Below are 22,323 nucleotides of genomic sequence, written 5' to 3' on the forward strand. Positions count from 1 at the left end.
TATTTCAGTAAGTGGTGTGGGTTTGCTGTAGAGAGGAGCCCTTCAGTAAAGGGATTGTGGAAATTTTTGGTAGAGGACATAGAGTTAACAGCCTCAGAAAAGGTCTGGGAAGAATTTATTTCATTTTCAGCTGCTGTTTCGAGTTGTCCTACACAGGGTTGAGCAGAACATTTTACGACAGCTACTGTGCCCTTCAGTGGTGGCCCAGCCCTCAAGGCTGCAGAGAGAGCCTTTTCCCCAGCTCCTCTATTAAGGAGGCATGTTTGTGGTCTCTCTTCCCAGACAGCTTTTTTTCCCAGGAGCCAGGCTCTAATGAATCTCAAGATTAGGCACAACAATGAGCAACACGGGGGACTGGGCCACCGACACGGTAATTGCAGTCATTCCCAGGTCTCTGGGAAAGCCAGAGTAGCTCTGAGCTGATCCAGGGCATGACAGAGAGGCAGTGGAGAATTTATTTTATCCCTTTAAACTTCAGAAAGGCCGCCTGGAAATCCGATAGGACGTCAGGCCAGGCCCACCCTTCTGTGCAGGGCTGAAGCATTTTTTGCTTGTGGCAGCCTTTGTTTGGCAGGGGGGAGAGGGGAAGCAGCTGCTGGGCCTTGGCTTGGGCAGAAAGAGCTTTCAGTAGCACTGGCTTGGAGAGTGGTGTTCCTGTGATAGTGGCAAGGCTGGAGACAGGCATTTTATCCTGGAAGAGTTCCCTGCAGGTTGGGGCTGCCAGCTCTGCTCCCCCAGCGAGGGGATGGGAGGGCAGCCCTGCCATGGCCTCCAGCACAGGTGTGCAGGCACAGGAATTCCTTGGTCAGCCTCAGAGAGGAAAAGCTGCAGCTCTGCAACCACCAGGTGCCAAACCACAAGGACCTCGGGGGAATTCTTGTGGGGAGCACCTGGCTGAGCTGGAATATGGTCTGTCTTTTCTAGGGATGGAAATTCACATCACCTAAGGAATCATGTCTCCTCTAGGCAGAGCCCTTGGCTGGAGCCACGTGCATCTCCTGTGCTCTGGTGTTTCTAGCCTGCTCCTTTTCCATGATTCTGCAGCAGAGTGCAAATTAGAGCAGCTCCAGCATCTCCCATAACCAGGACAGTGCAAAAGAGTTCAAAATTCAGCCCCTTTTATTTCTCCCTCTGTGAGAAGTAGGTGGGGAGGGGGATTCATTTGTCCAGAATTCACTCTTGGGATTTGTTGAGAGGCTTGGGAAACTGAAGCTGGGAGTTAATCTAATCTGGAGTCTGTCCCACAGTCCTTAATTTATTATCTAGACTTTTGGAAAATGCATATATCTTCAATTAAAAACAAGAACCATTTGTGTCTTGTGGTCAGTGCAGACTTATTTCTGACAATACAATAAATTCAGCACAGATTGGAACCAGCTGCTCCAGCTCCAAGTACCTGAAGTTCCCACTCCTAGTCCAGGCCTAGGACTCAGATGCAGTCAAGCCATAAGGGACATGGCCAAGGGGACAGCTCAGCATTGTCCTTGCTTACACAAGAAAATAAATGCTCCTAAGGAAGGTCTGGCAAGGGAGCTTGGTCATGGAAAACCTGAGAGCCAAATCAATCTACTTAAAAAGTGATTGATTCCTCCAGCACAGAGAGGAAGCAGGAGCAGGGATTATGGATATGGGAGAACACTTTCTATTAAAAGAACAAATCTCCCTGACCAGCATCTTTCAATAAATCTTCATCCTGTCACTGAGGTGCAGTGCAGAGATGTGTCCTATCCCATTTCTCACAGAAAGAAGCTCACAAAGGCAGGGATGCTCACCTGCCCCAAACCTCAGCTGTGCCCCCACATCCCTGATCTCCTTGCACCCAGGCAAAGCACCCCAAGAGCAAGACCCCTGGAAAGGAGCCTGCAGCTTCTCACCATTCCAAACACACAAACCCTGCTTTGTATCTGGGGTAGATACACAGAGCAGATGATTTCACTTCACCTCTTCTCCTCCTGCCCCTTCTCATGTGTTGGGATCACAAGATCCTCAGGGCAGGGCTGCCTTGTAGGTTACAGCTACTCATGTTTTTATCTTCTGTCAGTCTCATGTTTTTATCTTCTGTCAGTCTCATGTTTTTATCTTCTGTCCAGGCAGCCCATGTGCCTCATGGAAGGGGTAAGACACCAGCTTTGGCTTTTCCTCCAGCTATGGGAGAATCAATTTTGTGCTGAGCTCTCCACTCAGCCACCAGATAAATCACTGGAATTCTCCTTCCTGACAGCTGTGAAGAGCTCTTCCACCCCAGCCTTGAAAAATGTGTCACAAAGCAGCATAGGAGTGGTCAGGGAAAGATTTTAGCTGAAAATCCCTTACAATGAGAGGCTTTTGGTTTATTTCCTTCGTAAGTGTGGAAGCTGCATAGTCAGAATTTCCATTTACAGTCTGATAATACACAGCAAGACAAAAATTCTCATAGGAAATTGGTTATGATGATAGTTTGGAAGAAGAGAAAAAGGTATTTTTGAAAACACGTCTGTTTGTTTTAATTTCACTTTCCTAATGAGCAGCTCAGCTGCTGGCCACAGCATTTGGTCCCTGTCAGCTCCAGCCAGAACACTGAAGTACAACAAAGAGTTTTGTTATCTCGTTTTTGAAATCAGCTCTTGCAATCACTGGAGAGCAAAGCATCAGGTAACACAGTGCTTTTTTGCAGCAGAGTTGGCCTTCAGAAAGAGGCACTGTGCACATTGCAACCATTTAAGTTACAACTTAAAACCATTTGCATAAAGCAGCTGCATCTCCTCTGCCCAGAGGCTGTTCTGTTGGCAGGCACTGAGGAAACACAAGTTCTCAGGCAGGAATTACACGACAAAATGAAGAGCACTTTGGCTTTACTACACCCTGAAAGAGCATAAAAGCCAAGAGACAGCCCAAGCAGTGAGCAGAGCACATTTAGAGATGAGCAAACCCTGCAGAGTTTTCTCTCCCATCCATCAGTTCTGCTTTGCAGAAGGTTGTTTACAACAGGACCAAGTAAACCCAGCATGTTTTGCTACCAGTAGCACTGATACAACTTCCCTGAGCCCTTGCTTTAAGAAAGCACACTTGACACACACAGAGTATTAATTTTTGTCCATTAATATTTAAACACTTGGCATTTTAGCTGGATAAATCCCTTCCAGTCGCTGTCCTGTGTTAAACTCAGGGCTGCATTCAACACTACTCACAGCTGTGTTTCACTGAACAGCAGATTAGTTCTTGCTCAGGCAAGTTTGCCAAAGTCCCTGGGAGCTTTTAGACCATCAGACACTAAACAGGAAAATACTGCCAGGAAAAAAAACCCAACTAAACCAGAGAATTGCTTACCTGCTGGGAATTGTGGAGGCACAGCCAACAGCAGCCTACTGCAAGGACCCTGCTGGGGCCAGAGGAGCTCAGGTCTGCCAAATTTAAAGGCTGAGACCCAGAAAGGTGTGCTGGGAGAGGGAGCATTCCTCCTCTGAACATAGTGAGGTTTGTGGGGAGAGGCTCTGCTTCTGAAGCTCCCTTGAAAATTATTGGGGGATGAGGAGCCTGGATCTGAGCTGCTTTAGTCACAAAGGGAAGGTTATTATGGAAATGCAGCTCTGAGGATTGACACCAGAGTAGTCCCAGCTCCCTGGCACGGTCAAGAGCTGCAGCTCTTCCTCTTCTCTCCTGAGCCAGGTGTGAGCTGTGCTGGGACTGATGCTGTGGGGCCAGGCTGCAGCTGCTCTTTCTGCCACATATGTCCAGCCCTACAGCCCTTCTCCATCCCATGAGACCCCAAGGCATCCTGCTTCCCATGCAGAACTCAGTCCTGGAGGGAAGTTCTGATTTTGAGATCCTGGTGTGGCCCCAGAGGATCAGACCCTGAGTTTGTCCCACCTTCAGGAGGTGACAGGACAGCTGCCTTTGGTGGTGAGGAGCCAGGTTCTCCAGCTAACAATGCTCTGTTTCTGTCAGGACAGTAGTGAGGCAGCAGATGGAGCTGGCACCTGGGATGAAGAAGTCACCAAGTGGTGGGGAGAGTGGAGCTCCTGGTCCACCTGCTCGCGCTCCTGCGGAGGGGGAGTCGCGTCCCGGGAGAGGTACTGCCTGACACAGAGGTGAGCTGGGGCCAGCCTGAGCCCCTGGCCAGGGCAATGGGGTGCCCCAGAGCTGTGCTGTGGGGCTGAGCCTCCTGGGTGTGCAGGGCCAGCCATTCCCTCCTCTGTGGCCTCTGGGGAAGGAAGGCAGCTGTCGTGTGCGGGCAGCGGTGACGGGAGGAGCGCGCTGCAGAGGGCAGGTGACAGGTTCCCTATGGCACCCACTCAGCTTGACTTACCTGATGGGGAGCAAGGGCTTGGTCCTCTCTTGGAGTCCTGAAGGTGACAGGGTTATGGACTGGCCCTGTTCCTCTTCTTTCCCTCACAAACCTTCACTGCCATGGCTGCTGTGGCCAGTTCCTGTGCTCAGGATGTGGGCACATGCTGCCAGACACCTTATGGGGACTTGATTTACTGCTGGCAGCAGCCAGCTCAGCCACATCTCAGCAATTTCCCCTCTTTACTCCCTGCAGAGCTGGCAAGTTTTTTCCCCTCTGTCATTTATCTGGCTGTCACCTGGCAGCATCTGCATTTGTCCCCTGCAGCTGTAGCAGTGCTGGGATCAGTGGGATTGGGTTTGTGGGACTGGGGAGAGCAGGGGAACTGCAGCTGCCTGAACTTCTGCTGTCCTCTCTGGGCTACCTTGCCACCAATTCCCCCTCCTCCTCCTGGTCCCCCAGCAGCTCTGTACCCTGCTGCCCCAGGCTGGTGGGCTGTTAATGAGAGCAGGCACCCTGCAGCACAGCCAGCTCTCCCTTCTGCGTGAATGCACTGCTGAGCAGAGCAACTCAGAGCAGGGCCCCCGGCCTGCCCTCCTTCCTGCAGCAGAAAACTTCTTTTTGGTGAGCTGGCTGACAGCATGGTGAGGGTCCAGATGTGCTGTAGGACCTTCCCTCTGGCTGTGGCCTCCCTGGATGTCTCTGCTGCTGCTGCTCCTCTCCAGCACCCTGGGAAAGCAGTGGGGAACAGCACAGGGAGGGAGCCTGGGGCTGTCCTGCACCCCTACAGCCAGAGCAGCCCTTCTGCCCTTTGCCTGCTTCCAGAAGAGAGATTTTTCTCTGCATTTGATGCCAGCTTTATCCTTGACTCCACAGCTGGGGAGGGAAGGGTTTGCTGTGTTGTTCTAGTCCAGGCATCAAATCTGAATTAAAAAAAAAAAAAAGAGAAATCCCAGCCCAAAGGTTTTTGCAGCTTTAAGGTGAATGGCTTAAGTGTGAGCCAGGTATGGCCTTGAAACAATTTCTGCCTGAGTCTGCAGGAAGCCTCTGCTTCTGAAAGGCATGGTACTTTTGAAGTCTTCCTGCAAATGTAGGCTCTGCCTGTGTCATGTAGAGCATTGCTCTGGAGGGACAGCTGCTGTACCTCCACCAGGCCAGCCTGAATGTGCTTATGGTGATCTTGTATCCTCAGTTCCCAGTGCTGTTTACACATTGTCTGCTCCAGATCTTTACACACTGCCGAAATTATTTTGCAGATCATTACTGCTTTGCCTTAACCTGTGGTCTCAGCCACTCTCCATACATCTGCACAGCTTTCAAGAATTTTTTCTGTCTTTGCATCAGCCCAGTATCTCTGGCAGAGCTCACGCTGGCCAGAGTGAAAGATTCAAGTGTTGAGAAATTCCTATGGGTTTGGCTCATCACCTGTACCAAGCCTTCTCTGATAATCTGTTGGGGTGGCCTGACAGGCACCATCTCTGCCTATGGCACAGTGGATTCTGAAATCACCTCCCCCAGTCACTGAAAATCCTGGGCACATCCATAGGAGGGATGGACCATCCGGTTCTGTTGTCTTTTGGTCACATCAGCCCTTCTGGAGCTCAGAGGTGAATGACACAGGGGTGCCAATACTGCAAGTGCTCCCTGTCTGCTCAACCTACCCCAAAACAAGAACAGCCTAAAATCCCACACAGCCCACCCAAAAGCACTGAAGATGTGTTTCAGAGGAGATGTTGGCCAGTCCAGATCCAGAGAGCTCTGATGAAACACCTGCCTTGTTCCTCCCACTTAAGTCAGGCCTGACTCCTGTGTCATCCTCAGTACCTGGGTACTTCACAGACCTCCAGCTCATGTCAGGAAAACTTCTGCTTTTCAGGCTCCAGATGCCTCAGGGAACAAACAGCACCATGTGTGTTGGTCAAGCCAAGCACTACCAACTGTGCCAGCAGCAGGTGAGAACCACTTCCAATTCTGCCTGGTCCTTATTGGGGGTGTGGGACTCAGGGGGTCCTACTTGGAGCTGCAAAATCACCAGCACTGGGGGTGGGATTGGTCCCTCAGAGGATGGAGACAAGGGATATGATCCTCTCCTGGGGTGGTGGATGGTGTGCCTTTGAGGATGTGGGAGATGGGCTCTGTTCTTTGGCACTGGGAGATAGGACAAAAGGATGTAAAAGGATATTTGTTGTGGGGTGAGGGGAGGGATGAAGTTTTTCCAGTGTGCTTTTCTTGTTGCTGCTTTTCCCATTGCTGGAAGGAATTTTTGCAGGGCTGTTAAATGCAGCTGTTTGAGAGGCCCTTGCAATGAGGCCTGGCCTTTCTGCCTCCCTTAGGGGACCTCCAAGCCCATCACCAATTCCTTCCAGGGTGGACAGGGCATTTTCATCCTGCAAGGATGGAGCAGGGACAAGCAGCTCTCACAAGAATGGCTGTGAGCTAGGGAGCTTTTTGATTGCATTTATTCCTTCCATAGCCCTGCCCAGCCAACACAGCAAGCTTCAAACAGCAGCAGTGCTCCAGCTTCAATGCCAAAGCCTTTGGGAAGCACTATTACCACTGGATGCCCCTCTATCCAGGTGGGTTTTCACAACTTCACACCAGGGGTGAGGGTCGAAAACACCCACAGAATCTCCTGGGGCACAGTAAGTAAAGTGCAAGGGGACAAGGAATGGATGCTCCTGGCTGCTCTGGGTTGCTCTGAACAGGCTGCTCATCCATTTCCCACACAGTGACTTCATATGGGTGTCCAGTTGTCCCTTGAGGCCCAGACTGAGTTCACCTGAGATATTACCCTGTTTCTGGACTCACCTGTTTTTCCATTAGCTGCCAAGGGGACATGGAACATCTGCAGCTGCTCAGGTGAACGGGGCAGAGCTGGCCACCAGCCCACACAGTCAGTGCCCCTCTTACAGCCCTTTTTGTGCTCCTGTGCATTTATGTGTGGCCTGGGATCTGCTGATGCACATTCCCATGTTGGGCACAGTGATGGCACTACAAGGGCATGGCAAGGAAGAGGGTTTGCCAGCAGGAAATATTTCTGCTTGGCACAGTCCTCAGTGCAGCCTCATACCGTGACCCCTTTGCTACTGTAAAATCCGTGGCCTTGGGGTGTCATTGCAAGTGGCAGGATCATCCAGGGTGACATCAAACCATCAGCAGGGACAAGGGGCAGGTCCCCTCCTCACTGCCCATCTCTGGGCACCTTGAGCTGCCTGGTGACCCTGTGCCTCTGTCCCTGCAGATGACTACACCAGTATCTCCAACAAGCCCTGTGACCTCCAGTGCACCACCCGCAGTGGAGAGAGGCAGCTGATGGCCCGAGCACAGGATGGTACCTCCTGCAAGGACAGGACCTACCAAGGGGTCTGCATCAATGGGAAGTGTGAGGTGAGGCCCTGGGAGGAAGCAGTAGAGAAACTGGGATTTTACTTGCATGGCCGGACCTCCTGGTCATGGCAAAGCCAAGGCGAATTGAAACAGAGGCCTTGCATTGGATTCATTCATTACTACCCCCCAGAACCTCCCCAGAGGAGCACACAGGATAAGATCCTGTCCCTGTGGAGATAAGCTGGCCCAGGAAACCCTCTCTTGTTTTGTCCTTTGCAGCCAGTTGGGTGCGATGGGAGCCTGTACTCGCCCCGGACCATGGACAGATGCAGGGTGTGTGGAGGGGACGGCAGCACTTGCCACCGTGTCTCGGGCACCTTCCGAAAGGCAATCTCACAGATAGGTACTCCCTGCTACCAGTCTGGAGACTTCACCTGCTACTTCTCACCACCAGCTGGCATGGAGGGGGACTGGCTTGAATGTGGGTAGGAGCTTTCCCAGCTGCTTGGTGGAAAAAGTTGAGGAGTGCCACCAGCCCTGCTTAAACGCCTGTGTTCTGTCCTTCTGACTTAATCATCAGAGGAGATTGGTTTGATGTGCTCTATATTAGGCTGGTAAGGTTTCCCTTCACCTGTTTAGAATAGGAAGCAGCTGGGGATCTATTTGTTCCTATTGATTTTGGCATCTTTCCCACCTCAGATAATGTGAAGAGATCAATGAATCTTCTTTTATTTGTGCAACGTGTTCATCTGAAACTTAAGCTATGATGAGGGTCACAGCATTTTTTCAAGCTGCATTTAATCTCCTGCTTTCCCCAGTCCTGTGGCTGGCACAGCTGAGGGACAGACCCCTCTGAAATTGGGCTGAGGTTCCCTGCAGCCTGATGGCCCTGTCTCCAACCACAGCAGGAATGGACTGTGGTATGCTCATTAGTAATTAACGAACTGTGGTTTGAGGATGTTTTGGAACAACATTTCACACTGATATTGTTTCACCAATTTGCCTCACTCCCTACAAAGAGCAGCATAGAAAAGCACTCAGGCCCCTTTCCAGGGCAGGGGTAATGGTCCTACCCCTTGTAGCAGTATGGGTACAGTTTTGGGCTCCCATTCCAGCCCTCATAATATCTTACAGAACAGACAGGACCTGCGTTTCCAGCGGGAAAGACAAACTGCCAAACCATGCAACTTTAAAAGCCTCTTATTTCCTCTCCCTTTAAAGGTCAATTTTTATGTTACTCCTGAGACAAATTCCATGGAGTCAGGAGCTGAGGGGACCTATGCTCTTTTTCCACCCTCTGTTCAGCATCAGCCCTGATCACTACTAAGCTTTTTTTCTGTGCTCTTGCCAGAAAGAGTGTGAAAGCACATTCATCCACACCCCCAGAGCCAGACTGTTTCCTTGTGCAGCTCCTTCCCGACTCCAAACCCAGCAGTGCTCAGACTGACATCCATAATGGTGATCTGTTAATGGGATTGCAGAGATCTGGGATGAGAGCTCACAGACTGGTGCAATGTGCTTTTAGGTCCTTGGCACCCTGCTCCTGAAGGGCAGTGCTGCCTCCCTACAAACACACTTGTCCCATGAGCTGCTTTTCCCACCCAGACCTTTTTATTCTGCCCTGGGGGTCTCCTCATGCTCTGTTCTGTTCCTCAGGTTACGTGTTCATCACCAACATCCCTGCTGGTGCCACAGACATCCTCATCATTGAGCGCAGGAAAACAGAAAACATCCTGGGTGAGCAGAGGAGCTGGATGGGTGTGGAGACCCCAGTTCAGCTGTCTGGGAGCTGGGAGGAGGCTCTCTGCACTCCCACCTATGCTGTGAGAGAGCTACTGAGAGCATTTCCTCCAGGGTAGCTACATGGGAGCTTCATCCCTCCAAAAACCAAGGCCACCACATCTCCAGTGCCAGGAGAGACATTTGGAACCCAAGTTTGCTACGGGCAGGGCCTGGGGTTCTGTTTCTGCTGGGCTTTCCTCATTTGTGGGCTCTTTGCTCTCCTCAGTGCCAGAGTTCTGCAGAATCTCCCATTTGTCTGTTTTCTCTCTCTTTGAAGCACTTGCTGATGAATCTGGACATTTCTTCTTCAACGGCAACTCTGCCATTGACAACCCTCAGAACTTCAGGGTGGCCGGCACCGTCTTCAAGTACCGGCGGCCCTCGAGCCTGAACTCGGATGGGCTGGAGTACATCATAGCTCATGGGCCCACTAACCAGTCTCTGAATGCCATGGTATGTGGGGAACCAGCTCTAGGCTTTCCTGCCTCCTTCAGATAACAGGAGTAGAACCCTGTTCCCAAGCCAAACCTGGGTGTAGGGGGGTTGAGGAAGCCAGCAGGTGGGTGGGGGCTTTCCTTTTGGATTTATGAGGATGCTGTCTTCTCTTAACAAACATCACCAAACAGATGTGGCTAGAAAAGGCTTTTGGGAAATTCATACCCTTAAAATAAAAGCAGTTTTGTTTTCTTTCCCCATTTCCTCCAGTACTATAACTTTAATGGGAAAATGCCTCACATAACTTACGACTACACTGTGCCACGGACACCGCCTCTCCGAACTGCAGCCCCTGCTCTTGCCAGGCCTCTCTATAACCACCTACCAGTGACCAGCCAGAGCCATCCCATTCCAGCCAACTCCAGAGCTGCCCAGACAGACTTCAATGCCACGTGGCTCTCCCTGTCACCAGATGACACCAGTGAACAGCTTCCTCTAAGGGAAGGGCAAGAAGATTTAGACTTTGGTCCCTCGCACTTCTTCCAGACCAACTCCAGCACTCAGACCCAGGACTGGGGCTGGGAACAAAGTGAAGAGAAGGAGAAGTATGACTTTCAGATCAGACAGGTCTACCATGCAAACACAGCAGGAGAGGAAGAGGAGGAGGAAGCAGCAGCAGTTGGTGGAGAAACAGAGTTGGGTTGGTTGCTTTGTTTTTCCTTTCCCCATTGTATTGAGTGGAAGCAGACATTTTGCAGTGGTCTTCTTGAAATCTCAGGTGGCTTTAGCATCAGGGTGAACAGGAGGGAAGGATGGTAAATAGTGGGATGGAGACTCTCAGGGAGCAGCAAGGGCCAGTAGCTCTGTGAGGGAAAGAGAGGCTGTGAGAGGGAGGCCACAATGAGGAGGTGTTAGGACATAGGTTGGACTTGATGATCTCAAAGGTCTTTTCCAATCTGGTTCATTCTGTGGTTCTGTGATCCTGTAATATGGATTAGGCAGGGCACTCACTCGTTTCCTGAGCTTGGCAGGTAGGGCAGTGACAGCAATAGGGCCTGGCAACACTCCAGTGATCATCAGGGGACAAGTCAAACCTGAGACTGATCTAGGAGAGCCATACAACAATTCAGGAATAAGAACACGTGCAGCATTGTGCAGCCCAGGACTGAAGGTCCAGACTGGAGCTTAAATGGGGCTCCAGAGTAGTGGGTGGACAGAGTATGGGCTTGGCCGAGGTAATTAAAGCCTGCTGATGCTCCCTGGTAGAAATTTTTTATTTTTAGGCTGAACACTGAATTTTTTTGCCTTGTTAAAAGCCACACACTGAAATACAAGCCATCCCATATAGTTAAAGCTTGTATCTTATTTCCAGCTCTCAGGTTCAACCAAATCTCCATCAGCACAGCTGTGCCCTACAGCATGAGGAGACCTGAGCTGTCAGAGAAGAGCCGTGGGACGTCCTCCAGGCTCCGTCTCTTCAGGCGCCTCTGTCACCGAGATCCCCACAACGCCGCCTTCTGCAGGGAGCTGCAGCCCCTGGCAGCCAGGCTGGCACCAAGGAACTCCACAGCCAGGCTCTGGCCCCACCGGCCACAGGGCCTCCACAGAGCCCTGGCTCGCAAGAACTCGCTGGAGGACCTGAAGGTGGAGGTGTTTGCTGGGAGCCAGGGGGAAGCAGCCAACTCCAGCACGATGGCATCTGTGCAGAGCCCTCTGCTCGGGGCCAGCCCGACCGCCAACAGCAGCCAGGCAGAGCCTCTGCGAGCCCCTGGCACTGAAAGGTGGCACCTGATTTCCTGGGCATGGTTGGCTGGGGAGGGAGGGCCAAGCCAGTCCCCTGCTGTCCTTGATGCCCCCACTCACCTGTGTCTATCCATGGAAGCTGCTGTAGGTGCTTCCTCCAAGGACTGATTGTTACAACTGGCCTGACATGGAGCTCCTGGAACATATTTCAGGGTCCATTTAAATGGTGCTGAAGGGCCTGGTATGGCTGTAAACAAGGCCAGGAATCCACAGCATGTCACATATCCACATATACCATCATGTCATACCCTTCCTGTCCCATTCTTCTGGGCACATAAGCTTCTGTAAACATCTGGCAGGAGACTGAGGACCAGCTTTTAAATATTTCTGGCAAGCCACATATGAACTCTGCCCACCACATCATATGATGTGAGAGGGACCTTGCTTGAGCTTCTCTTTCCAACTCAAATCATGCCTCGAGGCGAGGTACAAGCTGAGGCTGAGGGCACCCCTGTGGTTGGCAAACCATGATATACACAAGACTCACTATGGATGATGCTTCCTCCTTGCTAGTTGAATTTGGGAGGTGGATCAAGGCTTTGCACTCTCTGTTCATCAGTGGTCTGCCTTGCCCAAGGTGGGGGAAATGGAAAGCAGAAACACTGGCTTTCTTTCCATCTTCAAAGACAGCAAGGAAGAATGTCCCTATATTTCATGTTTGCAGCAATTTTTTTCATTTTTAGCTCACACCACCTCCTTTTTCCACAGCAATGAGTTTGATGTGAGCCCCGTGGGCCACGACGACATCAGCTTGGCTGACATGTATCGGTGGAAAGTCTCAGCTTATGCCCCCTGCAGCTCCACCTGCACTTCAGGTAGGTTTGGCTTCAGGTGACTGATCATGTGAGGTCCTTTTGGGCTGTTGAGGGAGAGAATCCTGGTATTTCTTTGTATGGCAGGGAGAGTTTCAGATGCAGTGAGCACTCCAGCTGTTTAATGCTGGTGGGAGGAGGCTCTTGGCTCTGATGGAGCATGGCTGAGCATACCTGTTGCTGGCCCAGCAGGTATCAGCACCTCCTATGCCATGTGTGTGCGCTATGATGGAGTGGAAGTGGATGAATCCTACTGTGACGCCCTGACCCGACCAGAACCTACCCACGAATTTTGCACAGGGAGAGACTGCCAGCCTAGGTGAGTGGAAGTGACATCAGCTGTCCACAGGGAGATATCTTTCTAAGGATCACTTTCTGCTCAAGGCATACAGCCATTTTTGGGCTGAAAGGTATGCTTAAACTAAGAAGACCTCACATCCCCTTGTAAGCAAAAAGAGGGGAAGAATTTGGGACCCGAATTGCCTGCTAAAGGCCAGAACCACATGTACTCAGATGTGATGAGCAGAGCCACAGCAGCAGCTGCTGGGTGAGGGAGCCCTGGGTGTGTAGCCTGAGTTTCTGCCACCCCATGCCCCTGGTCCCCCTTACCTGGGTGTTCCTTTGTGCCTTCTCTGCTTGTGGAGGTGGGAGACCAGCCGGTGGAGCGAGTGCTCCCGGACCTGTGGCGAGGGCTCCCAGTACCGCACCGTGCGCTGCTGGAAGATGCTGGCACCAGGCTTTGACAGCTCTGTCTACGATGACCTCTGCGAGGCAGCGGGGCTGGCCAGGCCCATGGAGAGGAAAGCCTGCAAGAACAAGGCCTGTGGGCCCCAGTGGGAGCTCTCTGAGTGGTCTGAGGTAAGCTTTGCTCCCAGAGCTGAGCAGCCAGGGCTGGGGGGGCCTGGAGGAAGGTGGCTGGCAGGTGTTGGGTGCTGAGGAAGCCCCTGGCCAACTGCACCCTGGTTCCCCACAAGGAGTGCCTTTATCTGTAGCTGCCCTGTTCTGGCACTACTTAGCAGACAAAGCCCATTGCAAAACTTTTCTAAGGTCACTTCTAAAGCAGGACAGTAACCAAGTGAAAGCTCTGCCAGCAAGAAGCTTCCTCTTCTGGAGGATCCAAACTGAGGGACCATTGGGAAACAGTACCATGGAGATACAAAAAAACTAAAAGCCCATTGCAGTGCCTTTGACTGATTGCTCTGGTTGTGGCCCAGTGACTTTGAACAGCAGTTTGAGCATCAGCCCATTGATGTGTGGGAGCTCTAAGTCCCGAAATAAATGAGCAGCAAAGGTAGAGGCAGGCACAGAGGTGGACACACCTTTTTCTGTCCCTGCTGGGGCCCTTCCCCTCCCTCCTAGAGCAGCAGGAGGAGAACAGGAGGCGGCACAGCCGCTTCCCCACCTTGTTCTGTGCTCTGAGCGCCGGGGCTGACTCGGGGTGTCCCTTGCAGTGCTCGGCGCGGTGCGGCACGGCGGGGACCATGAAACGCGAGGTGCGCTGCTCCGTGGAGGCTCCGCTGTGCGATGAGTCCCGCAAGCCCAGCGGCGAGAAGGAGTGCACGGGCCCGCCCTGCGACCGCCGCTGGACCGCCTCCGACTGGGGCCCCGTGAGTCCGGCTGCGCTGCGCCTCTGGCACCCAGCGCCGGGCTGGAGGGTGGGAGCGGCTGGGCAGATCTGCTGCAGAGCTCTGTCGGCTCTCCTCGGGCAGGGCCAAGCTACAGGAACTAAAATAACCTCTGGGTTTGCCTCTCCTTGCTGTATATTTTGGTTAACTCTGAGCTGGGCTCTAGTCAATAATCTGGGAAGCTCACGGCACCTGGAGAAGGGAAGCCCCTGACTAAATGAACCTCTAAAGCCCCTTGGGATCCAGTGCAACAGTCCCAGTGTCAGGACTGGACTGGACTCAACTCTACTGGCACCCCCAACCCTGACCTGTCCAATTCCCTGCTTTCTGATGTGTCTAAATGCCTTTTGCTCTCCAAGTGCTCAGGTTCGTGTGGCGAGGGGCGCATGAGCCGCTTCATCGCGTGTCGCAACCTGGAGGGCAAGGTGATCTCCAGCTCGCAGTGTGACCCCGCCACCAAGCCCCTGGCTGTCCACCCGTGTGGAGACAAGAACTGCCCCGCACACTGGCTGGAGCAGGAGTGGGAGCAGGTAAAGCCAAGCCCAGCCCTGCATCCTCAGAGCTCCTTTCCACCCCATATCCCTCAGGATGCGGTGGGAGCTTGGTTCCCTTGGCAGAGCACAGCTGTACCTCCAGACATAGATCTGTATCCTTGCCCCAGCTCCTTTGAGAAAGGGGGAAGGAGTGGTGAATATCCCAGCTTGTCCCTGCCGTACCCCATAAAAACCCCAAGGTTTGTGGCATTTGCTGCCTTCCCAAGGAGCTCCACGGGAGGGCAGCAATACCTTGAGGAAACTGCTCTCCCACCTGGCTCCTCAGCAGAGCCGTCTTCACTCACCTCCACAGAGGACATGAGTTTCCCACCAGTAAAGAGAAAATCTGAACAAAACCAGCCTCGTCTCTGATAAACAACAGCTGGAGGTAAACCTGAACCGCAGCCCAGATCCCTGTGCTGGAACTCACATCCACACCATAACAGCGTACTTGCTTCAGGGATTACAGTCCAGTGAATGTGGTCCAGGTGCTCTGTTCCACCCAACACTCAGTCTCTGCACATCTTTTTACTCTCTTTCTGTTGCTCAAGGCCAAAAGACTTCATGCTTTGCCATACATGCTGATCCAAATCCCAGAGTATCCAATGAAACACATTGAGTCAGTTGTGAGGCTTGGGCTTTTTCTTTGAAGTCTTGAACAAGACAGGGATCCATATAGCACGAAGGAAGAAGGTTTCTAGGAAATAAGGGAAGCAGCCAAGCCCTCTTCCCTCCAATATGGCTAAGCCTCTCTTCTCACTTTGCTCCCTTTATAGCTGCTGACTGCATTCAGCTGAGCCTCCTCCAGCACCAGTAACAAGCACAGGCTGGTTTAACCTGGCAGTTCTGTAGCTCTCCCCTGCTCTAGCCCTCCAGGTGGGTCACACACAGTCCTGAAGTGCCATTTTCAGCTGTGACCTGGCTGTGAAACTCATTAGAGCTCTGAAAGACCAGCTGAGCTCTCCACCTTTGCCTATGCCAGCTTCTTTGCTGTGTTTCTTCACTGATGAGCTCTGAGTTTTCAGGGCAACTAAGGGCAGATGCAAGGCAGCTGTACTGGCCCTGCTGTGGTGAAAAAGAACTCAAAGCAGTGAAATCTCAAACTGGCAACTGCCTCCATGGGCATCAGGGAGCAGATCCTGCCTCCTGCTGCTTTTCCTGGTGGTGTCTTGAGGGAGAGAGCCCTCCCAGCTCAGCCTGCATAGCTCTGAGTTCAGCAGTGCTTGTCTGTGCACATCACCTGCACTGCACCACTTGGGTCCCCTTGGGCCCACAGAAAGCTTGGCAGTACTCCAAGATGTAGGATGCTACATGCATTTCCTATCTGGATTTTCAGAACAGAGCTACACATAAAATAAGACAGGAACAGCCTCTTGCAGTCTTAGCTTGGCTGCTGCAGGCGCCCTGTGGTAGCTGCTCTCGAGGCCAGCCAAGGTGAACTCAGCTGAACACTAATTACCAGCATCTGTCCCTGCTCCAATGGCCTGGGCAGCACTTCCCTCTGTTAGACTGGTGTTAGCACAGGCATTAAGCCTTCCTTCTGAGCAGAATGCCCTCTAGCCTGAAGCTGGAGCATCATTTGTCACCAGGCTGCTCTGTTCCCTCGCAGTGCGATGCCAGCTGTGGGCGAGGGGTGAAGACCCGGCTGGTGCTGTGCGTGGGCCTGGAGAACGGGCTGTACAGGGAGTACCCTGAGAAACGCTGTGAGACCTCTCCAAAGCCTGAGGAACAAGCTGTCTGCTTCAGGAGGCCGTGCTCAACGTGGTTCACCACCTCCTGGTCCCAGGTAGGGCTGGGGGTGGTGGGCAAGGGGCAGGGGAGGCTTTGTAGCCCTGGTTGGTGGAGCAGGACGTGTGCTGAGGCTCTCTGGCAGCCTGCTCTGCCAAGGATCTGCCAAGTCTGGATGGGACCCCAAATTATGCTCTGCCAAGGATCTGTCAAGTCTCAATGGGACCCCAAGTTCTGCTCTTCTGCAGAACAGGCAGCAGGATGAGAGACAGGCACATGCAAGCTGGACAAAATCTTGGAGCATGGGGGTTATTGCCTCAAGAAGAGCATGCACCACACTCTAGGCATGCAGGACACAGCCATGTCTGCTCCACTGACGGAAGTCTATGTTTTGTCTATCCCTCTTTCCCTTAATAGTAACTGGTGAACATTTAGGGTATGGGAAGACTGGGGAGCTGTGGCTGGCTTATAGCAGCCATTTTCTCAGTTTTCTGTCACAGCATCAACACTCCAAACAAAAATAGTTCTGAGCTGCAGCAAAGAGATGAAAAGCAAACTCACCCTTGTTCTGCCCACCAGCAACCCAGGGATGCTTTCCTCCAGCTAAAAAAAAGGGAGAGTAAGTTTGAGATCAGTGTGGCATTTGACCCAAACCTCCTCAAGACCAGCGGTCTAAAGCAGGGACTAGGAGACCTCAGTAGAGCAAAGAACTTGGGAGCTGTAGAAAAACAGAAAATGCCTCTCATGCTCTCTCTGCTGCTTCTTGACCCCGACAGTGCAGCAAGACGTGTGGTGCTGGTGTGCGACTGCGGGAGGTGAAGTGCTACCAGGGGGAGGCGCTGGCTCAGGGCTGTGACCCCGCTGCCAAGCCAGAGGCCAGGCAGACCTGCCAACTCCAGCCGTGCCCCACGGAGGCACCAGGTACATCTGGGAGGGCAGGGAGGTGGAGGAGCCCATGGCTTTGTCCCTGAGGTCCATGCTGGGGAAGCACATCTCCTCTGTAACCCCTTCTGTGTGTGCTTCTGCTCCCCAGAAGATGTCTGTGAAGACAAAGCGACGGCCAACTGCGTGCTGGTGCTGAAGGTGAAGCTGTGCTCACACTGGTACTACAGGAAGGCCTGCTGCTGGTCCTGTCGCCTCAAGTCATCCTGAGCACTGCCAGGCCCTACTTTCCTTCCAAGTTCAGGGGCAGCAGCCCCCTCAACCCAGACTTTCCACTTGAAGCCACCTCACTCGGCCTGGCTGCGGAGCTAGTCCCTGTAGAGCAGCCTGCTCAGCAAGGAAGGATTTTTATGACTTAGTCATCACTGTTCCCTCTCCACCGAGAGGGTTTTACACAAGACAAACCATCAGTGCCTAGAAAGCTACTGAGGAGTGAGTTGGGAGAGCCTGTCCCTGCTGTCACCGTGTCCGAGGGCGCCGAGGCCAGCCTGCGGCAGGGCAGGGACAGCAGCATCCCTCTGCTCTGCCCTGCAGGCTTCCTACTACAAGGGCAACTGCCAAAATGCACCAAAAAATTGTGTCACAATAAAGAAATAAACTATAAAACTGTGGATTTGGGATGCATGTGCCTAGGCCAGAGCCAAGGGAGGAGCAGGACAGAGGAGCAAAAGCAGGAGCAGGAAGGGTGGGGAGGAAAAATCCTTTGCACCAGTAGAGCTTCCAGGCAGCACTGGATAAAGCCCTTTTGGTGTTGCCTGCCAAAAGAACAGAAACCACTCCTGGTTTGTATTTCAAAGTCCTCATTTATTTCTGACATTGAATTTGGACCCATAGCTGAACAACAAAGACAGAGAATAGTAACAGGAGGAATCTGAAGTGGAAAAAAACCTGGGATCCCTGCCCCTACCCCATCCTGTTCTTCCACCAGCTCCCAAACCCTCTAATTCTCAGCCGCATCCCCTGTGTTTTCAGCCCTTCCAGACTCACCCATTTCCCTGTAGCCATGCCAGACCCAGGGTGTGTGTTGGCTGCAAGGCCAACCCTCATCTTGGCCATCTGGCTGCTCTGGAACTGCCTCCCCAGCCTTGGCGCCTCGTTAGCCCGCAACAGGTCACGCTTAATTTGCTTGTGACAAAGATGACAGTGGAGTGGCCTTCCTTCTACCACAAGGGTGACCCCCAGAAGTGTGTTACCCCCACCATCTGGAGGTCATGGCACTGCCATGGTGGTGGAAAGCCTTTCTGTGTGCCAAGAGGTAGAGTTGGATGCCAGGAGCCGCCGTGTCCATGTGCTGGCTCTGCGCCCACCAAGGGGATGGCATCATGGGGCTGTCTGGCAGGGACCATGCTGGGACACATTAACTTCTCGTGGCTCCCAGCATGATGAGACCTAGCTGAGCAGATGCTCTAGTGGGAAAGAATAGGATTTATCAAGTTAGCCAAGATTTTCTTCCAGTTACAGACCATGTTTCCAGGGAGAAGCACTGCCTAGATGGGAGGCAGTAGGAGCTACAGACTATTGACCAGTGGGATCCAGAGAGCTTTGCTGCTGGTAACTTTCATCTTCCCTCCTGCCTGCCCTTAATGTGAGAGGACATTAAAACCTGCTATCACTATTTGGAGAATGGAAAGAGACTCTAAAAGCAATGCAGCCAGACTGAGTCTCCAGATAATGGAAATGCAATGTCTTTTTGGGCTGAGGTGGGGGAGATGGTGCATAACATTTCCTCAGAAGTGTGCGTTAAAATGCAGGCTGGGGCAACGTGTTTGGTTACAACGACCATCACCATGTTTTGTGATGTTTGGGCTCCTTTCTTCAATCAGATGTGCCAAGGCATGGGCAGGTCCAGTGTGTACATCAGCCTTTTGCCTGGTAGCGTGGATATTTGAGGCTGGTGCACTGTGTGCCTTGTGCTGAGACCTACTTTTTCTGTGTGTGAGCGGGGAGGTCAAGTCCAAATCCTTCTGTGAGCAGTGGGATCATTTCTAAATTGCAGTGGTGAAAATAAAATCCCACCACTCACGTTTCTGAGCAGTCCTACCCTATATTGCAAAGGCATGGCAAGGGTTTCCTGCCATTGCCTCCAACAGCATCCGCAGGGATCATTGCTGTCCCCATCCCTCCTCCCTGCCGTGAATGGGAAGTGCTCAGCAGAGCAGTCCTGCACTGGTTGCTATGGAAGTGCCTGGGAATGATGGAGATGTCCCTTTAGTAATTTTTCACCTAATTTGATTTATGGAGGAAGAAGAAACTTTCCCACATTCATTTTTGCAGAAAGGCAGAGTCACTGGCTGTCATTGCCGGCTGCAGTGCCTGTGAACCCACGTTCACAACATGTTCAAGACACATTTGGGTCTTGCACCCTCTTCTTCCAGAAGCAAAAGCAGGGGGACCCCAACCACCTGAACATCATTCTCCAGTGGGAGTGCCCTGCAAAGAAGACATGAGCCAGTGGGCTCTGCTGTTGTTGTCAAAAGCAAAATCCATCCTAAAGCCAACCTTCCTCTGGCTGTTGGAGCTGTCAGGGTGGGGCTTTGAAAGCTGAAGGTGACCAAAACTGGTTATTTAGGAATTCAATTCTTCCCATAAGTAAAACTTGCCATATTCATGGGTCCAAGTTAAAATTGTTCCTAAGAAAGCTTGTGAAGAGTAGAAGAGGTGGGGGCTTTGGCCACAGAAGGACTGGCCTGGCATGTGTGAGCTCTTTTGCGAGGAACTTTGCCTCCCCCGGCAGTGACCTAAATTCATGTCCTGAACTTCTTCAGCACGTGCAAAGACCGAAGCAGGTGGGAGACGGTGCCCTATCTTACACTTGAACAGAAAAGCAAACTGCTAGCGGCAGCTGACGCAGTACAAGGGGAGCAGGATGACCTGGATCTTCCCTTCTTCACTTCCCCATGGCTGAGGAGCACTGCCATGCCCTGCTGGGCACTGGGATTCATGGGGATGGCAGCTGGCCCTGGATGATCAGTCCATTGCTCCGTGTGCCGGAGGCAGCAGGCATCACCTCCGCTGGCTGCGTGGGGACACCGAAGGCCTCACTGGGCTCAGGGAGCCGGGGGTAATTAAATTAGGTTGTACTGTACATAGCCCTCGTTAGACAAGTCCCTTTGGGAGAGAGAGTAGATAATAATGACACTTATGACGGGTTCGGAGGTGGCCGGTTCAGCGCTGCCCTTTGAGGTCTCACTCGCCTCTGGCCCGCGAGGCTCAGCCGTGCTGGGCGCCTCAGCAGGGCCGCGCTGGCCTCGGGCTGGCCTACGGGCTCCTCTCCTCAAAAACAAGTGAAAAGCCCCTTCCTTGGAGCCGGTGCCAGCCGGGGACACCGTGTGCTAGTGGCTATGGTGACTACACCTCCGTGCTGATGGCCCGCGGGTTCGGGAAGCTGTCGCGGAGGAGGCCGTGGCGGCTCACCGTGTAGCTTTGCAGGGAGGCCATGTTGAGGGGCGGCCCCATCTCCTTGTAGCACGCGGGGGTGTAGGCGACCCTCTCGCCCCCGTTGCGCACCATGTCGGCAGTCCGGATGTAAAAGGGGGAGCCGTAGGGGGAGCACGTCGGGCAGTACGTGTGAGCCCCGTGCTGGTTGAGCTCGCCGGGCGGCGGCGCGGGGCTGCCCTGCCCGTCCACCATGCGGGAGCTGCAGGCGTTGCACATGACGAGGTGCGAGTGCGTGGGCAGGTCGGGCTCTTCCTCCTCCTCCTCCTCCCCCTCTTCCTCCTCCTCTTCCTCATCGGAGTCATTTTTCTTGCAGCAGTAGTACTGCAGGAGAGGGAAGGGGTTGTGTGAGGAGAAGCGGAGCAGCCGGTGGGGCAGCCCTGCCGCATCCCCACTGCCCTCATCCCCCTGCCAGAGGAACCCTCCGGGGCCTCTCGCTGATCTGCTCCATCATTCCTGCATCCTGGGAAGTGGCAGAAGCCAGACAAAACCTGGATCTGAGCGTGCTGCAGGAGGCACCTGCTGGGGAACTCACCCTCATCCCCCTGTGAGGTTTGCAAGGGGAAGGTATTTCATCCTGCCGGCTGCAAACTGCTCCAAGAAAGCGCTGTGCTTTTCATCACACGGGCATTGCTGCATGGCACAGACTTCACATTAACTTTTAAAGAGCAGGAGGTTGTAGCTAGCCGTTGTTGAAAGCCTCCTCGGTTAATTTACAAGGGGAAAAAAATTATATAAAAATCTCCATCTGGTATTGCAAACCCAGCCAAGCCTGCACCTCAATTAGCAAGTGCTGCAGAGCCTCAAAAGCCTCAGGGCAGTACCCCCCACACCTAGGGGAGGGAAGGACATAACTGCAGCATCCTTGGGGGGATAGAAGGTTTCAACTCCCTGCCATCACAGGCAAAAAACCCCCAACATCCAGACCCTTCCTGCAGCAGCACCTTGGCCTGGGGAGCACAGAATGCTAAAATATCCCGAGCTAGAAGGATCAAGTCCGACTCCTAGCCCTGCACAGGACAGCCCAAAAATCACACCGTGTACCTCAAAGCATTGTCCAAGCACTTCTTAAGCCCTGGGAGGCTTGGGGCTGTGACCAGTGCCCTGGGGAGCCTGTTCCAGTGCAAGGTGGGGGTGGCAAGGCAGAGGACTCACCTGTAGCCTACAGTAGCAGAGTACAGCAATGATGCACAGTAGGATCACCGTCGCTAGGATTCCCCCGGTGATAACAACAGTTCCCGCTGTCATCCGACCGATTCTCCATCAAACTCTGCAAGGCAGGGACACAAAACTCACCTTCCCTGGTTTTGTCATCTCATCATGGACGTGATGCCCACAAGCCATCCCAAAATATTGCATCCTCATTCTCCTCTCCTCAGCTGGAAAAGCATCATCCAATATTATTCTCCTCCTCCTCTTAGTGAGAGCTCACCTGAGATGCAGCATCGCATCCCCTCAGTGTTATTGCTGCTCTGGCTTGGGGTCTTTGTCAAACACCCCACAGCCCACTGGCAAAACCTCACCCTTACTGAGCCAAAAGGGATGATTTCCACCCTCCTGGCAAAAAATCCAGTTTCTGCTTCAAAATGCAGGAACAAACCTGGACTTTTCACCAAGCAAAGCCAAAGGGGAGCCTC

At 52.8% G+C, this 22,323-nt stretch overlaps 2 protein-coding genes across 2 annotated transcripts; one reads left to right on the plus strand and one right to left on the minus strand.

Annotated features, from left to right (window-relative positions):
* Positions 1-337: 337 nt before the first annotated feature.
* Positions 338-17,855, plus strand: LOC118689246 (ADAMTS-like protein 2). Its single transcript, XM_036387363.1, has 18 exons — positions 338-370; positions 3,853-4,067; positions 6,141-6,216; positions 6,738-6,840; positions 7,506-7,651; positions 7,871-7,994; positions 9,248-9,328; positions 9,651-9,826; positions 10,079-10,508; positions 11,181-11,589; positions 12,320-12,426; positions 12,616-12,742; positions 13,068-13,281; positions 13,875-14,030; positions 14,408-14,578; positions 16,191-16,367; positions 17,086-17,230; positions 17,343-17,855. The coding sequence occupies exons 1-18, from the start codon at positions 338-340 to the stop codon at positions 17,459-17,461; spliced, it is 3,009 nt and encodes a 1,002-aa protein (XP_036243256.1). The 3' UTR covers positions 17,462-17,855.
* A 2,694-nt stretch (positions 17,856-20,549) lies between these two features.
* Positions 20,550-21,934, minus strand: FAM163A (family with sequence similarity 163 member A). Its single transcript, XM_036388207.1, has 2 exons — positions 21,842-21,934; positions 20,550-21,010 (listed from the first exon to the last, which is right to left on the minus strand). Exons 1-2 carry the CDS (start codon positions 21,932-21,934, stop codon positions 20,600-20,602), a joined length of 504 nt encoding a protein of 167 aa, XP_036244100.1. The 3' UTR covers positions 20,550-20,599.
* Positions 21,935-22,323: the final 389 nt, after the last annotated feature.

The sequence above is a fragment of the Molothrus ater genome, chromosome 9 (genome assembly GCF_012460135.2).
Source record: "Molothrus ater isolate BHLD 08-10-18 breed brown headed cowbird chromosome 9, BPBGC_Mater_1.1, whole genome shotgun sequence".
Classification (NCBI taxonomy): Eukaryota; Metazoa; Chordata; class Aves; order Passeriformes; family Icteridae; genus Molothrus; species Molothrus ater.

Coding starts and splice junctions, on each gene's coding strand:
- LOC118689246 (XM_036387363.1), top strand. CDS start 338: ATGAGCAACACGGGGGACTGGGCCACCGACACG. Junction 371..3,852: donor GGGACTGGGCCACCGACACG/GTAATTGCAGTC, acceptor TCCCACCTTCAG/GAGGTGACAGGACAGCTGCC. Junction 4,068..6,140: donor AGGTACTGCCTGACACAGAG/GTGAGCTGGGGC, acceptor TCTGCTTTTCAG/GCTCCAGATGCCTCAGGGAA.
- FAM163A (XM_036388207.1), bottom strand. CDS start 21,934: ATGACAGCGGGAACTGTTGTTATCACCGGGGGAATCCTAGCGACGGTG. Junction 21,011..21,841: donor TCTGCTACTGTAGGCTACAG/GTGAGTCCTCTG, acceptor CCTCTCCTGCAG/TACTACTGCTGCAAGAAAAA.